We start from the raw sequence: 18,181 nt of genomic DNA, 5'->3' as shown, positions 1-18,181 counted from the left end.
CTGCTGGCCTCAAGAGATCTTCCCACCTTCGTCCCCCAGAGTGTTGGGATTACAGGTGTAAGCCACCATGCCTTGCTCCTATTTGGTTCTTCTTATAAATATTTCCAGTAATTTTTATGGTCCATTACTGTTTCCTCATTATTCTGATTTTCAAATTTCTTTAAATATTTTATACATATTTGATTTTTATGTCTGAATATTCATCAAATGTTTGTTTAGTGCCTATTATATACCAATTACTGTTATAGAGATTGATAATCAGCAGTAAACAAAACATAAAAATGTGTGCTGTTATGAAGCTTGTATTCTATAATTAACTCCAATACTTGAAGCCCTTGAGAGCCTGAATTTATTGTTGGTTGCCTCTGCTGATTCTCACTCATAGTGGTTTATTTCCCTATACAGTTGTAATCTTAGATTGCGCATTCATGTTTCGGTGCACATGATGTGTGGGAATGTGAGGAACCTAAATTATAGATGCTTTTTTCCAGAGAAGACTTATTTGCTTCTTCGGGAACCAGGGGAATGTTATTGTTCTGGAACCAATTTAACCTTTTTGAGAACCCAGATTAAGGTGGGAGCCCTGGCTCAGTTTCTTTACCTTACCACCACTCTTGGGTTTAATATTCCTATCAGTGGAAGCACTGATATCAGCAACTATCTATAGGGAATGCTTGTCACTACATTTTTTTGTGTGTGGCAACATATAGTAACTGTGGCAAAAATTTAAAATTTGTGACTTTAACCATTTTAAGTGTATGATTTAGTGGCATCAATTACATTCACAGTGTTGTGCAAGTATCACTATCTATAACCAACATCCCAACAGAAACTCTCTACCATTAGGCAATGACTTCTCATTTTCTCCTTCACTCAGCCCTTGGCAACCTCTGATCTACTTTTTGTCCTGCAAATTTACCTATTATAGATATTTCAAATAAATGGAACCATATAGTATTTATTCTTTTGTGTCTGGCTTATTTCACTTAGAGTAATTTTTCCAAGGTTGATCCTTGTTGTAGTATATACCAGAACTTCATTTCCTTTTATGGATGAGTCATATTAACATTGCCTGTTTATACCACATTTTGCTTATCTATTTATCTGTTGATAGACTTAGGTTGTTTCCATCTTTCGGGTGTATACCTAGTAGTGAAGTTGTTGGATTGTATGGTTATTTTGTGTTTAGCTTTTCTGAGGAAACAGTATAGTGTTAGCTGCAAAGTTTGCACCACTTCACATTCCTTCCAACAATGCATGAGAGTTCCGATTGCTCCACATTTTCAACCACACTTGCTATTTTCCACTACTATTTTTTATTATTGCCATCGTGATATGTGTACAGTGGTACATTACTGTGGTTTCAATTTGCATTTGCCTGATGACTAGTGATACTGAGCATATTTTCATGTCCTTATTGGTTATTTGTGTATGCTCTCTAGAGAAAAGTCTCTTCAAATATTTTGTCCATTTTTAAATTGGATCATTTGGCTTTTTATTATTGAGTGTAGGAATTCTTTATGTATTCTGGATAGCAAGCCTTTATCAAATGATATGCAAATATTTTCTTACATTTAGTAGATTGTCTTCACTTTCTTGATAATGTCTTTTAATGCACAACTATTTTTAACTTTGATGAAGTCCAATGTATATATTTTTTTCTTCTATTGCTTATGCTTTTGGTATCATACCCGTGAATCCATTGCCAAGTCCAAGGTTTTTCATTATGTTTTCTTCCAAGAATTTTATATTTTTATTATATTTAAGTTCTTGATCTACTTAAGAGTTAATTTTTGTATGTTCTATGAGATGGGGTCCAACTTTTCTTTTGCATGTGGAAATCCAGTTGTTCTAGCACCACTTGTTAAAGAGACTCTTTTTTCTTTATTGAAAAGACTTGGCACCCTTGTAAAAAAATCAATTGGCCATAGAAATATGAGTTTATTTTCTGGACTTTCAGTTCTATTCCATGGGCCTATATGACAATCCTTATACCAGTACCACATTCTTTTGATTACTGTAGCTTTGCAGTAAGTTTTGAGATTGGAAAGTGCAACCCTTGCTATTTTGTTTTCCATCAATATTATTTTGTCTATTCAAGGTCCCTTGCAATTCCATGTGAATTTGAGGATTGGCTTTTTCATTTCTGCAAAAAATAGTAATAAAGAAAAGATGTCTGTTGGATGTTTTTGATAGGGATGGTATTGAATCTGAAGATCATTTCAAGTAGTGTAGGCCATTTGACAATACTGTCTTCCTAACCATGAGCATGGGTTGCTTTTCCATTTATTTATTTAGGTCTTCTTTAATTTCTTTTAACAATGTTTTCTGGAGTTCACTGTGGATGTCTTTCACCTCCTTGGTTAAATTTATGCCTAGAAGTGTTATTGTTTTAGATGCTATTGTGAATGGTATTGCCTTCTTAATTTCCCTGTCTTCATTGCAGATGTATAGAAACACAACTGATTTTTGCATATTGATCTTATACCTTCAACATTTTAAATTCTTTTATTAACTCTCATAATGCTCTTGTAGAGTCTTTGGGATTTTTATATATAGGATTATATCTTCTATGAATAGAGATTGTTTTACTTCATGCTTTCCAATTGGGTGACTATTTTTCTTGTCTCATTGCTCTAGTAGTACAATGATGAATAGTAGTGGTGAAAGTAGGTGTTCTTGTCTTGCTCCAACACCTGCATGTTGAATTGCCTTCCTGCGCACTATTCCTCATCCTAGTTTTAATACATTTTGAGAGATAGGTGGGATTACTATATATTTCTCTTACTTGGGTTGAGCCAAGAGATGTATTTAAGTTTCTTTTAGCAGAAGTTGGATGTTTTTAGGTAAAAAAAAAAAAAGCCTTTAAGTTATCTAGTCTACAATCATTGGAAGGAACATACGATGACCCTTTGAAAAAATCTGACAGAAAAGATGAGTGATTAATCCTCATGGCCTGGCTTGATGGCCCCCTCTCCACCTTACCCAGAATAATAAAAACAAGCTGTGTTATCATGATAGGACTTGAGTCTTAAAGAGAATCTGGAAGTTAGTCAAACTTATAAGGGTCTGGTGAGAAGGGGGGCCCATGGGAAACTGGCTTGAAGGGTGGGAGATAAATATATCTCATATCCCATATAATAACCAAGTTTGTTCCATTTCTCAGCCAGGTGTCAACTCTAGGTGTTTAATCATCCAACATCTTGGAAATGTGTCATCAGTTGCTAAGGAACTTACTCTTGTGAACATGAGTCATACTTTAAGCTGTGCATCTGTGTATGCATATGAGAGAGAGAAAGAGAGAGAGAGAGATGGGAGAGAAAGAAAGATATGGAAGAGAGGCACTATTTATCCTATGGTGTGCTCTAAAGTGGGAAAGTAGAGAACACACTTTTGGCTCTTCTTCTCTCATCTCCTGCTTACACGTCTCCATACGATTCACTTTATTTTGCTTGAACCATCCCTCACAAAGAAACCTGGAAAACCGGGATGGTAGGCATTTTCTCCCTGGGTCCTCAGCACTGTCTCCCATTCCCTGATCTCTGGGTGCCACCCATCCTCACTTCCAGTGGACCCAGGTGTGTGAAGGCAGCTGTGCTCTCCCCTGCCCAGTGAGCTGTTGAATGCTGCGACCTCCTGCAAGTGCCTGGGGGTTATGTTGCCCAGCTACAGTTGCTGGGAGAACCTCATGTTAGAATTTCTTCATGTTAGGATGTGTAAAATCTCAGTCACCACAGTGAATTAATGCTGCTTTTTCCTGGCTAAATGTGAAACCCATATAAGTGTCAGCTCCTGGGATGATTGAAGATAGAGTGCTCCTGTTTGGGTACTGTCAATCCCTTTTCCCTCACTCTCTCTAAGTGCATTCAGCCTGCAGAGTCCATGTGGGAGTCATGGGGGACTCACAGATAAACTATTGCCAGCCCTCTGAGAAGCCCCTACCAGATGGCAGATACATCCAGAGGAGCCTTCTGATGATGGAATTAGTCCTGTCCTGAGGAAGCTCCGAAGTTGACGGGAAAGACATAGTCTTTATCCTAAGCTTGCTTCTAGTGTAATGGGGGAGACCTCAGTCCTGCTTAAAGTAAACTCCTAGTGTGATGTGGGGGACTAAGTCCCTGCCCTGGAGGAACCTCTGGTCTGATGGAGGAGGCACTCCCCATCAGGAGATACAGATGTGATAGAACCATTCTTTCCTAGATGTCCAATTCGATAGGGGTGATCAAGCTGGCTGGGGGTGATTGTTGGCTGGAGAACTTCTGGGACACATACTGACTGACTTCCTTACACATAAGGGCTATAGAACCCTAACTGAGCCATCATTCCCCCTGGGAAATCCTGACTACTCCTTTCTGCCCTCACATCAAGGCTATTCTGAGTTTGTTTTTTTTTTCCATTCTTGACCAGGCCTGCACCCCTTCTCCTGACTTGCCTCTTCCCAAAGCCTTTTTAAATGAGATTTTAAAACATACAGAACAATTGAAAGAACTGTAAATACTCATATACCCAGTATCTGGATTCTACAATTGTCAACATTTTGCCTTATGTCTTTCATCAAATACCTATGTATATATCTATTCTTCAATCTTATTTTTGGTATTTTTTTAAAGTAAGAGGCAGATGTTTGCTATACTTTGCCCTTAAGTAGAGTTCAATATTTACTTGTAGTTCTGTATGTGTGAGGTGGGAAGGTTAAATTGACATCAGTAATGCACAAATTATAAGTGTATCCTTTGAGATTTAACAAATGTTTACACATGTGTAACCCAAATCTCTCTCAAGATATGGAACATTACTATCACACAGTAAATCTGTTCATGCCCCTTTTAATCACTGTTCTCACTTTTCAGAGGCAATCACACTGCTCATTTAAAAAAAATCCCTTTCTAGGATTTTATATAAGGGAAATTGTCTAGTATATACTCATCATGCTTTTATTTATTTGTTTATTGAGACAGGGTCTTGCTCTATTGCCCAGACAGGAGTGCAGTGGTGCAATCTCGACTCACTGCAGCCTCAGCCTCCTGGGCTCAAGTGATCCTCCCACTTCAGCCTCCTTAGTAGCTAGTAGTAGCATACAGGCATATGCCACCATGCCTGACTAATTTTTTTTTTTCTGTAGAGACCGGGTCTCACTATGTAGTCTTGAGCTCCTGAGCTCAAGTAATCCTCCTGCCTTGGCCTCCCAAAGCACTGGAAGACATGAGCCACTGCACCCAGTGTCCTAAAATCGTATCTTGTAATGTTCAGGTCCAAAGTCCCTCTTCCAGTAATTGCTCACAGAGCACCCTCAGAGTGAACTCTCTCTCTCTCTGCTCTAAACTCCTTAAGTCCCTTCCCTGGCACTTGTAACAGACATTTGTTTTGTCTGCCTGGCATCCCTTTCCACTATCTCCAGTATCTACTTCCACCTCTTTTCCTCTCCACTCCAGCCATGTGATTCTGGGGTGGACAGCAATCACAGGACTCCCATCACAGTGGACAAAGGGTGACATATTTCCAGCATTGCCAAATATAATGCCCTACCACTTTGGCCTCAATGATTGGTGAGAGGCAGGGACATATGACCAATGCAGGCCAATCAGAGTCTTTCCCTAGGATCTACATTTATAGCAGTGAGGAAAGAGAAATTCTTTTTTCTGTGTTGGAAACTGACATATATTAGCCTAGAGATGCCTCACTGTGTGTGTGTGTGTGTGTGTGTGTGTGTGTGTGAATGAGCCCAACAATTTTGTGCATCCTCCGCCATTGGATGAGCCCATAAATCCTCTTTCTTTTTTTCCAACTTTTAAGTTCAGGGGTACATGTGCAGGATATGCAGGTTTGTTACACAGGTAAATGTGTGCCATGTTGGTTTACTGCACAGATCATCCCATCGCCTAGGCATTAAGCCCAGCATCCTTTAGCTATTCTTCCTGATGCTCTCCCTCCTCCCACCCTCCACCCTCCAACAGGTCCCAGTGTGTCTTGTTCCCCCCCATGGGTCCATGTGTTCTCATTGTTCAGCTCCCACTTATAAGTGAGAACATGTGGTGTTTGGGTTTCTGTCCCTGCATTATTTTGCTGAGGATAATGGTCTCCAGTTCCATCCACGTCCCTGCAAAGGACATGATCTCATTCCTTTTTATGGTGCGTAGTATTCCATGGTGTGTATATAACCTTTTTTTTTTTTTTTGAGACGGAGTTTCACTCTTGTTGCCAAGGCTGGAATGCAATGACATGATCTTGGCTCACCACAACCCCCACCTCCTGGGTTCAAGCGATTCCCCTGCCTCAGCCTCCCCAGTAGCTGGGATTACAGACATGTGCCACCACACCCGGCTAATTTTGTATTTTTAGTAGAGACGGGGTTTCTGCATGTTGGTCAGGCTGGTCTCGAACTCGCGACCTCAGGTGATCCACCGGCCTCAGCCTCCCAAAGTGTTGGGATTACAGGCATGAGCCACCGTGTCTGGCCACCATATTTTCTTTATCCAGTCTATCATTGATGGGCATTTGGGTTGATTCCATGTCTTTGCTATTGTGAATAGTGCTGCAATGAACATACACGTGCATGTGTCTTTGAAATAGAATGATTTATATTCCTTTGGATATATACCCAGGAATGAAATTACTGGGTCAAGTGGTATTTCTGCCTCTAGGGTTTTGGGGAATTACCACACTGTCTTCCACAATGTTTGAACTAATTTATACTCCCAGCAACATTGTACAAGTGATCCTCTTTTTCCACAACCTCCCCAGCATCCATTATTTTTTGACTTTTTAATAATAGCCATTCTGCAGCTGGGTGTGGTGGCTCACGTCTGTAATCCCAGCACTTTGGGAAGCTGAGGCAGGCAGACCACCTGAGGTTGGGAGTTCGAGACTAGCCTGACCAACATGGAGAAACCCCGTCTCTACTAGAAATACAAAATTAGCTGGGCGTGGTGGTGCATGCCTGTAATCCCAGCTACTTAGGAGGCTGAGGCAGGAGAATCACTTCAATCCAGGAGGCGGAGGTTGTGGTGAGCCAAGATCACACCATTGCACTCCAGCCTGGACAATAACAGTGAAACTCTGTCTCAAAAAAGTGAGCATGCAACCGAACAAATAATAGCCATTCTGACTGGTGTGAGATGGTATCTCATCGTGGTTTTGATTTGCATTTCTCTAATAATCAGTGATGTTGAGCTTTTTCTCATGTTTGTTGGCCACATGTATGTCTTCTTTCAAGAAGTGTCTGTTCATGTCCTTTGCCCACTTTTTAATGGGGTTGTTTGTTTTAATCTTGTAAATTTGTGTAAGTACCTTATAGATGCTTGATGTTAGACCTTTGTCAGAAGGATAGATTGCAAAAATCTTCTCCCATTCTGTAGGTTGTCTGTTCACTCTGATGATAGTTTCTTTTGCTGTGCAGAAGTTCTTTAATTAGAGCCCATCTGTTAATTTTTGCTTTTGTTGCAATTGCCTTTGGTGTCTTCATGATGAAATCTTTGCTTGTGCCTATGTCCTGAGCAGTATTGTCTAGATTTTCTTCTAGGGTTTTTCTGTTTGTTTTTGAGATGGAGTTTCACTCTTGTCACCCAGCCTTGAGTGCAATGGTGCCATCTTGGCTTACTGCAACCTCCACCTCCCGGTTTCAAGCAGTTTTCCTGCCTCAGCCTCCTGAGTAGCTGAGATTACAGGCACACGCCACTATGGCCAGCTCATTTTGTATTTTTAGTAGGGATGGTGTTTCACCATGTTGGCCAGGGTGGTCTAGAAGTCCCAACCTCAGGTGATCTGCCCGCTTCTGAGATTACACGTGTGAGCCATCGTGCCCAGCCCTTTTGTAGGGTATTTATAGTTTGGGGTTTAACATTTAAGTCTTTAATCTATCTATCTATATATATATATTTTTTTTTTTTTTTTGAGACAGGGTCTTACTCTGTCACCCAGATTGGAGTGCAGTGGCGCAATCTCAGTTTACCACAACCTCTACCTCACAGGCTCAAGCGATTCTCCTGCCTTAGCCTCCTGAGTAGCTGAGATTACAGGTACCTGCCACCACACCCAGCTAATTTCTATATTCTTAGTAGAGACAGGGTTTTACCATGTTGGCCAGGCTGGTCTCGAACTCCTGACCTCAAATGATCCACCTGCCTCAGCCTCCCAAAGTTCTGGGATTACAGCCACCATGCCCCACCTAATATATCTTGAGTTGATTTTTGTATATGGTGTAAGGAAGGGTTCCAGTTTCAATTTTCTGTATATGGCTAGCCAGTTCTCCTAGCACCACTTATTAAATAGAGAATCCTTTCCTCATTGCTTGTTTTGGTCAGGTTTGTCAAAAATCAGATGGTTGGCCAGGCATGGTGGCTCATGCCTGTAATCCCAGCACTTTGGGAGGCCAAGGTGGGTGGATCACGAGATCAGGAGATAGAGACCCTCCCAGCTAACATGGTGAAAGCCCATCTCTACTAAAAATACAAAAAATTAGCCCTGCATAGTGGCACGCACCTGTAGTCTCAGGTATTTGGGAGGCTGAGACAGGAGAATAGCTTGAACCCGGGATGCAGAGGTTGCAGTGAGCCAAGATCGCGCCACTGCACTCCAGCCCAGGTGACTGACACTCCATCTCAAAAAAAAAAAAAAAAAAGATCAGATGATTGTAGGTATGTGGTCTTATTTCTGGGTTCTCTGTTCTATTCCATTAGTCTATGTGTCTGTTCTTGTATCAGTAGCAGGCTGTTTTGGTTACTGTGGCCTTGTGATATAATTTGAACTCAGATAGTGTAATGCCTCCAGCTTTGTTCTTTTTGCTTAGGATTGTCTTGGCTATTCAGGCTCTGTTTTGGTTCCATATGAATTTTATTTTATTTTATTTTATTTCATTTTATTTTATTTTATTTTTTGAAATGGAGTCTCACTCTGTCACCCAGGCTGGAGTGCAGTGGTGCAATCTCGGCTCACTGCAGGCTCCACCTCCTGGGCTCACACCATTCTCCTGCCTCAGCCTCCCGAGTAGCTGGGACTACAGGCGCCCTCCACCACGCCAGACTAATTTTTTTGTATTTTTCATAGAGACGGGGTTTCACCGTGTTAGCCAGGATGGTCTCGATCTCCTAACCTCATGATCCACCTGCCTCGGCCTCCAAAAGTGCTGGGATTACAGGCGTGAGCCACCGCGCCCGGCCCCATATGAATTTTAAAATAGTTTTTTCTAATTCTGTGAGGAATGTCAATGGTAGTTTAATGGGAATAGCACTGAATCTATAAATTGCTTTAGGCAGTATGGCCATTTTCACGAAATTGATTATTCTTATCCATAAGCATGGAGTGTTTTTCCATTTGTTTGTGTCATTTCTGATTTCTTTGTGCAGTAATCCCCTTTATTTCTTAAGTCTGTGTGAATTGGTTGCTACTGTTTGCCACAGAAGGAGCCTAGACTATATAGCAGAGCCTGCCCCTATTTCTAAGAGCGACTGGATAAAGCTGTATCATGTGCCCACTCCTGATCCCACGATAGGGCTCAAGTAGACTTAAACCACACAGACTTATCCAGAAGAACAGCAGTGTGCAAAGAAAAGTTATATCAGAAGACAGGACTGTGGACAGGCAAGTTCACCTCAGCCACATACTTTAGTTAGATACAATTTTAAGTATTTTCTATGATCTGGGAACTATTAGAGATAAAAAAGAAGTGTAATATGCCTGTTCTCAAGAATGGAGAATGAAGACTTATACATGGGAAAATAAATATAATGAGCAAATCAAGGCAGCATAATGTTAGCATTGAATTGGAGGTACAGGAAGCAGATGCTATGGTAGCAAGAGTTTGCTTCCTGAAGACTTTTGGCCACTTACCAAATGTGCCAAGCATTTTCAGGCTCTAGGTTTCAGTAGTCTGAAAAATGCCCTTTCCTCCTATCGAAATTCCGTGTATCCTGCAAGACTAAACTCAAAGACCGCTTCCTTATGAAGTCTTCCCAGCTGGCCCCCCACCAAAAACTCTACCCTTCCACAGAACTTTCCTTGTGCTTCTGTAACATGGCATTTGTTACATTCATCTGTATTTCCTACTGTCTTTCCCATCACCCCTCAAGAATAGAGATTGTGGGCCAGGCGTGGTGGCTCACGCCTGTAATGCTAGCACTTTGGGAGGCCAAGGCGGGTGGTTCATTTGAGGTCAGGAGTTAGAGACCAGCCTGGCCAACATGGTGAAACCCCGTCTCTACTTTTACTAGTTTTTGTGTTTTTAACACAAAAAGTTAGCCGGGCATGGTGGATCATGCCTGTAATCCCAGCACTTTGGGAGGCCGAGGCAAGTGGATTGCCTAAGGTCAGGAGTTTGAGACCAGCCTGGGCAACATGGTGAAACCCTGTCTCTATTAAAAACACAAAAAATTAGCCCGGCATGGTGGTGGGTACCTGTAATCCCAGCTACTCGGGAGGCTGAGGCAGGAGAATCGCTTGAACCCGGGAGGCAGAGGTTGCCGTGAGCCAAGATTGCACCACTGCACTCTACCCTGGGCAACCGAGTGTGACTCCATCTCGAAAAAGAAAAAAAAAAAATAGGAATTGTGTAGCTTTCTTTCTTTTTCTTTTCTGTGCTGTGAGGATTAATTGTATGTGTCAACCTGGAACCCAGCTGGAGTATGGTACCCAGTCAGTTGGTCAAATGCCAGCCTAGACGTTGCTGTGAAGGTGTTTTTCATGTGTGAGTGACAGTTACAGTTAGTGGGCTTGGAGGACAGCAGGCTGCGCTCTGTAACGTGAGTGGGCTTTATCTAAGCAAGTGAAGGCAAACACTGAGGTTTTCTGAAGAAGAATTTTCCTCAGGAGTGCAACATAGAATCCCTACCTGGATCCCAGCCTGCTGCCCTCAGGAATTTGGACTCAAGACTGCAATGCAACACCAATTCTTCACTGAAATTGCAGGCTGCTGCTTGCCCTACATATTTCAGTTTTACCAGCCCCTAGTATCATGTGAACTGTTTCCTTAAAATCTCTCTCTCTCTCTCTCTCTCTCTCTCTCTCACATCTCTTCTTCGGAGATAAAGAACCAATAGAATGCAGGTGTATACATGCAGCTGTATACATATCCTATTGGTTCTGCATTATTTTGGTTCTGCATCTCTGAAGAACTCTAATACATATGTTTACCTTTAAAAAGAAATCTATGGGCCAGGTGCAGTGTGCGGTGGCTCATGCCTGTAATCCCAGCACTTTGGGAGGCCGACTTGGGGAGGCTGAGGCAGGAGGATCGCTTCAACCGAAGAGTACAGGACGAGCCTGGGCAACATAGTGACACCCCCATCTCTATGAAAAAAAAAAAAAAAAAAAATTGCCGGACGCGGTGGCTCACGCCTGTAATCCCAGCACTTTGGAAGGCTGAGGCGGGCAGATCACCTGAGGTCAGGAGTTCGAGACCAGCCTGACCAACATGGAGAAACCCCGTTTCTACTAAAAATACAAAAAATTATCCAGGCGTGGTGGCGCATGCCTGTAATCCTAGCTACTTGGGAGGCTGAGGTAGGACAATCGCTTGAACCCAGGAGGCAGAGGTTGCGGTGAGCCAAGATTGTGCCATTGCACTCCAGCCTGGGCAACAAGAGCAAAACTCCATCTCAAAAAAAAAAAAAAAAAAAAAATGAGGTCAGAAGGTCATGTGGGAGGACTTGCAGGCCACTGCAAAGATTTTTGTTTTAACCTTATCGAGAGGGGGAAGCAATTGGAGGGTTTTGAGCACAGAAGGGTTTTTGTTTCTTTTCTGGTTTTTTGAGACAGGGTCTCTGTTTTCCAGGCTGGAGTGCAGTGCTGTCCTCACAGTTCACTGCAGAGCCTTGAACTCCTGGTCTTAGGCAATCCTCCAGCCTCAGACTCCTGAGTAGCTGGGACTAAAGTGCATGCCACCACACTCAGCTACATTTTTCTTATTTTTTGTACAGATGCAGGGTAGTGGTGGTGGGGGGTGGTCTTGCCATGTCGCCCAGGCTGATCTTGAACTTCTGGCCTCCAGTGATTCTCCTTCCTCAGAGTCCCAAAATGCTGGGAATATAGGCATGAACCACCATGCCTAGCCCAGAAGAGAGATTTTTTAAAGGAGCACTGACTGCTCTGTTAATTATGAATTCTAGCAGGCCAAGGACAGAAGCAGTGATGATGATGGTGGTAGTGGAGATGACAGGACGTTATAAATTCTAGAATTTTTTTTTTTTTAGACAGAGTTTTAGACAGAGTCTCACTCAGCCACCCAGGCTGGAGTGCAGTGGTGAGATCTTGGCTCACTGCAACCTCCACCTCCCGGGTTCAAGTGATTCTCCTACCTTAGCCTCTCGAGTAGCTGGGATTACAGGCACGTGCCACCACGCCCAGCTAACTTTTGTATTTTTAGTAGAGACAGGGTTTCACCAGTTGGCCAGGCTGGTCTCAAAGTCCTGACCTCATCCACCTGCCTTGGCCTTCAAAAGTGCTGGGATTATAGGCGTGAGCCACCGTGACCAGCCCTAGAAATCTTTTGAAGGTTGAGCCAATGAGCTTTGCTAAGGTGGAGTATGAGAAAGAGTGGAGTGGTGGGTTTTATAATGAACATGCTAATAAATCAAATTGTATAAAAGATATTGCTATGAAAAAACCAGTGTCCCACCCCTCCACTTTCCACACACAGTCCCACTCCCCACAACCAACTCCTTTTTTAAAGGTTTCTGGTATTGATTACCTCCACAGCTTGAGATAAAATGTTTGTGGTTAACTTAGCAGCCATTCTCAACTCTCTTCTCACTTGCCATGTCTTACTATAAAGTTCAGAAGACTAGACCTCATCTTCCCAGATTCCCTTGCAACGAGGGTTGTCATGTACTCTGTTCTGGACAGTGACATATAAAAATAAACCTGCAAACCTCGTTCCTTTAAGAAAAAAATAGCAGAAAACAAAACCCTAAGCAAAAAATTCTTGTAAAAAACCATCGAGATGGCCTGGCACGATGGTTCACACCTGTAATCAGAGCACTTTGGGAGGCCGAGGCAGGTGGATCATGAGGTCAGTAGATCGAGACGATCCTGGCTAACATGGTGAAACCTTGTCTCTACTAAAAATACAAAAACAAAATAGCCAGGCATGGTGGCGGGCGCCTGCAGTCCCAGCTACTCAGGAGGCTGAGGCAGGAGAATGGCGTGAACCCAGGAGGCAGAGCTTGCAGTGAGCTGAGATGGTGCCACTGCACTCCAGCCTAGGCGACAGAGCAAGACTCCATCTCAAAAACAAACAAAAAAACCATTGAGATATGTTTTTTTGGTTTCTTTCTTTTTTTTCTTTTTTGAGGCAGATTCTCACTCTGTTGCCCAAGCTGGAGTGCAATGACATGATCTCCGCTCACTGCAAGCTCCACCTCCTAGGTTCAAGCAGTTCTCCTGCCTCAGCCTCCCAAGTACCTGGGATTACAGGCATGTGCCACCATGCTTGGCTAATTTTTTGTATTTTTAGTAGAGATGGGGTTTCACCATGTTGGCCAGGCTGGTCTCGAACTCCCGACCTCAGGTGATTGACCCACCTCAGCCTCCCAACGTGCTGGGATTACAGGTGTGAGCCACCGTGCTGACCTGGTTTCTTTTCAAATGATAGAGTTGAAGGAGAAGTTAGTCAGATTTGGGCACCTTTACTGAAATACATGTATTTATATATAAATACACATATAAATAATCATATTTGATTATTCCTCACTTGGGATTGGATTTATTTCATTTCCTTTCCGTTCCTAGGAATGAGTGGCGGTTGTGAAGGGTATTTTTCGGAGTTTTTGAGAAGTTTTTAGTGAAGATATAGGTTGGTCTTGTCCTCTCTAAATTAACTTTGTGAATATATCACACATGCTTCTGAAATAATTAAAATGATATGGATTTATGAAATTAAAAAAAGAACCTGCAGGAGTGAGGGACTTCCAAAAATACTTTTATTTTTTCAGAAAAGAAATAATTCACAGCTGGTGCTCGCCTGTTGCCGTCCCTCATGCCTTGACCACGATGTGAAAACCGGAGCTATGGCAGCCATCTTGAAACCAGAAATGACCAGCAGAAAGACAAAGGGCTAATATGCTAATGACGGTAGAGCATAAAGGAAAAGCCTGTGTCCTTGATGGCGTTGTAGAGGAGCTGAACCAGCTGCAGTAGCCACCTGCCTCCAGGTTATAAGGTATTAGATGTCTGTATATTTGGAGCCAGTCATTCTTCAAGTGTAATATGTGAACCAGCAGCAGCTCAGTATCACTTGGGGATTTTTTTTTTTTTTGAGACAGAGTCTCGTTCTGTCACCTAGGCTGGAGTGCAATGGTGTGATCTTGGCTTACTGCAACCTCTGCCTCCCAGGTTCAAGTGATTCTCCTGCCTCAGCCTCCCAAGTAGCTGGGATTACAGGTATGCACCACCACGCCCGGCGAATTTTTGTATTTTTAGTAGAGACGGGGTTTCACCATGTTGGCCAGGCTGTCTCGAACTCCTGATCTCAAGTGATCCACCTACCTCGGCTTCCCAAATTGCTGGGATTAAAGCGTGAGCCACCGAGCCCGGCCAGGAATTTTTAAAAAATGCAGATCCTTGGACTTTACTCTAGACCTACAGAATGAGCAACTCCAGGGTTGGGGCTCAGAAAGCTGAGGCTTAAGCCCTCCAGGCGATTCTGATGCACACAGAAGTTGGAGAATCAGCCTTAAACCAATGCTTCTGAAACTTTAATGTGCATAAACATCACATGGAGATGTTGTTAAAATGCAGATTCTGGTTCAGTAGGTGTACTGATGCAATGGTCAGATCGGGATTTCCCCATATTGGGACTGAGGCAATCATTTCCCAGTCTGCTGGGGGTGTTGGCAGATGAAAGCCCTCAGATGAATACCTCTCTATGAAGAGAGCTATCTCAGGCAATATCATGTTCCCTGATATGAGGCAGCCTCCATTCAATGGCTGCTTGATGTGTGGAAATGAAGTCCTAGCCCCCCTTCCTCAAGGCAGGGCAGCTTTATTATTTGTTTTAATTTTAATTTTATTTTTCAAGATGGAGTCTTACTCTGTTGCCAGACTGGAGTGCAGTGTGGCACGATCTCATCTTACTGCAACCTCCGCCTCCTGGGTTCAAGTGATTCTCCTGCCTCAGCCTCCTGAGTAGCTGGGACTACGGGCGCCCACCACCATGCCCACCTAATTTTTGTATTTTTAGTAGAGATGGGGTTTCACCATGTTGGCCAGGCTGGTCTTGGACTTCTGACATCAGGTGATCCGTCGCCTCGGCCTCCCAAAGTGCTGGGATTACAGGTGTAAGTCACTGCGCCTGGCCCAGGGCAGCTTTGAAGGGCTCTCCAACCTATAGACCTCACCACAGACTCAGCTGAAGCCTCTCCTCCAACTGCTTCAACATCTCCCTCTTCACAAGCTTGCCTTCCTCACTTCTCATAGGTGTTGTTCTTTAGACAGAAGTTGCCAGATTTGGCAAATATAAACACCAAATGCCCAGTGAAATTTGAATTTCCAACAAACAAGAATAACTTTTAATATAAACATGTCCCAAATATTGCACTCTTTATCTGGAATGCAAACTTAACTGGGCATGCTATATTTTATCTGGCAACCCTGTTCCTAAAGCACTCCCAAATAAATTTCCCACGTGACTCAGTAGATCTCAGACTCAGAGTCTGTTTCCCAGGGAACCTAATTTATGACAGTTGGTATCAGGAGTTATCATGAGAAGCAGATTCTAAAATGGGATTATGCAGCTGTTTCACCCAACAGCCAGCTTACAATAAACACCTGATAAAACCCATGGCAAGAGGTTGTAGGGTGATTATTAAAACTTCCGGCCAGGTGCAGTAGCTCATGCCTGTAATCCCAGCACTTTAGGAGGCCAAGGCGGGTGGATTGCTTGTGCTCACGAGTTCAAGATCAGCCTGGGCAACATAGCAAAACCCCATCTCTACCAAAAAAAAAAAAAAAAAAAAAAAAAAATTGCCAGGCACAGTGGCTCATGCCTATAATCCCAGCACTTTGGGAGGCCGAGGCGGGTGGATCACAAGGTCGAGAGTTCGAGACCAGACTGGCCAACGTGGTGTAACCCCATCTCTACTAAAAATACAAAAATTAGCCAGTTATGGTGGTGCATGCCTGTAATCCCAGCTACTTGGGAGGCTGAGGCAGAAGAATTGCTTGAAACCAGAAGGTGGGGGTTGCAGTGAGCCAAGATTGTACCACTGCACTCCAGTCTGGGCAACAAGAGCAAAACTCCGTTTCAAAAAAAAAAAAAATTAGCCAGACATGGTGGTACACACCTGTAGTCCCAGCTACTCAGGAGGCTGAGTTGGATCACTTGAGCTTGGGAAGCAGAGGTTACATTGAGCTGAGACGCTGCCACTGTACTCCAGCCTGGACAACAGAGCAAGACTGTCTCAAAGAGACAAGAAAACCAAACCAAACCAAAACAACAACAAAAAACCTCCAACAGCAAGGAACTGTAATGGGAAACTGATGGAAGAGAACAGACTGGAGAGCTGTTTCTTCTGGCTCTTGCTGCATTGGAGAAAGACATGAAAGGCTGAGGGTCATTAATCACCTGTAAGTTGAAGTGTGAAAACCAGAGGCCCTCCTTGGCAGCATATAGAGACTCATCACCTGCAATGGGAGAGCAGAAAAGGCTGAGGAACAGGAGCGGGCCTTCATTATAAGAGCAGCAAAGTTCCAAAGAAGGTTGGGTTCTCTATCACGTTCAGCTCCAGTGTATGCCAAAGGAACTGCAAGACCTAGATCATAGATTCCAGCAAGAGCCAGGAAAGTACATCTGGCACTATATCTTAAGGGTGGTGGATCAAGGAGCACTGAATAAAGTTGGATAACAGAGTCTATCGATGTGGGGCCAATATCCCATGATACAAGATTTAACAACTATTGAAGATCCCAGGAGATGGTGCTATTAAGCTGCTTGGTTGCCTCTCAAAGTTTGGAAAAATCAATGGTCCATTGTAAGTGAAGTAGAAATGCTAGAACTATCATGGACCATGGGAGGGTCTAAGGGCACTGTATTTACAAAGCAATAAGGAATGCGCTGACTGAGGGGCACTGGCATGTTGGGAAACTCACTGTGGCTGTTACATATGGGTCAGTGTTCATGGTAGCAAATGCTGCCACAGAACTGGGATCCCTGAGAGTAACGGGTAGGATCCCAGGAGATAGCATTTAACCCTCAGATGCAAGCTGGGCACAATTAGCATAATGAGTGACACCAGGGAGGACCTGATCCAAGGAGAGCTATGGAGAAAATTAATAAGAATATGAAGTTTTGGCCGGGCGTGGTGGCTCACACCTGTAATCCCAACACTTTGGGAGGCCAAGGCAGGCAGATCATGAGGTCAAGAGATCAAGACCATCCTGGCCAACGTGGTGAAACCCTGTCTCTATTAAAAATACAAAAATTAGCTGGGTGTGGTGGCACATGCCTGTAATCCCAGCTGCTCTGGAGGCTGAGGTAGGAGAATCACTTGAATCTGGGAGGCGGAGGCTGCAGTGAGTCAAGATCGCATCACTGCACTCCAGCCTGGTGATAGAGCGAGACTCCATCTCAAAAAAAATTAATTTTAGCATTTAACCAAAATGCCATTTCAAATCAGTAGGGAAAGGATGTACTATTCAATAAAAGAATAAATCCAGTGATGGAATCAGGTGATGGTGGAGCAATTGGAAAGCCATCAGGAATAAACTGGAGCCATGGTTCATATCACACCCCCAAATCACTCAAATGAATCAAACAGAAAAAGTGAAACAATAAAAGTGCCAGATGGAAACAAAAAAGAACATTATATTCCCAGGGGCAAGATCAATGGAGCAGCCAAAAACCCAATTTTTCAATATGTACAACCAGAAGAAATCAAAGATGGGTGATTAGGAGTTTGAGGGCAGTCACTTCAATAACCCAGAACCCAGAACTTGACTGAAGGAGATAGTAGGTTTCCAGGAAGAAGTGCCACAGCAAATGTATATGATCGTGATTCCCCCAATCCTTCTCCAAAGAAATCAATGGCCATTTCCTCAGGAAAGGGTAATTCCCAACCATTTTGAGGGCTGTTGGATATAAGGCCTGAGTTAACACTGATGCCTGGAGACCCAAAGCTTCACTGTGGTCTCCCTGTTAAAGTGGGAGTATATTGGGGCTAGGTAATAAATGGAGCCTTTGACCCAGGTCTAGTTC

At 43.2% G+C, this 18,181-nt stretch overlaps 1 protein-coding gene across 4 annotated transcripts in view; it reads left to right on the top strand.

The window, feature by feature from the left end:
* Positions 1-17,417, top strand: part of LOC129017038 (unconventional myosin-XIX-like) — a 109,058-nt gene extending 91,641 nt beyond the window's left edge. For 2 of the 4 annotated variants that reach the window (XM_054457064.2, XM_063655593.1), the window contains one exon: positions 13,923-14,144. In XM_054457064.2, the coding sequence (XP_054313039.2) occupies positions 13,923-13,933 (11 nt within the window). In that variant the 3' untranslated portion in view covers positions 13,934-14,144. Of the gene's footprint in view, positions 1-13,922 lie in introns of all 4 variants that reach the window. The other 2 variants (XM_063655600.1, XM_063655592.1) reach the window with 2 other exon arrangements.
* The last annotated feature ends 764 nt before the right edge of the window (positions 17,418-18,181 follow it).

This window comes from Pongo pygmaeus, chromosome 19, assembly GCF_028885625.2.
Source record: "Pongo pygmaeus isolate AG05252 chromosome 19, NHGRI_mPonPyg2-v2.0_pri, whole genome shotgun sequence".
Taxonomy (NCBI): Eukaryota; Metazoa; Chordata; class Mammalia; order Primates; family Hominidae; genus Pongo; species Pongo pygmaeus.
The sequence above is the reverse complement of the archived record's forward strand: the minus strand, read 5'-3'. Positions and strand labels throughout refer to the sequence as shown.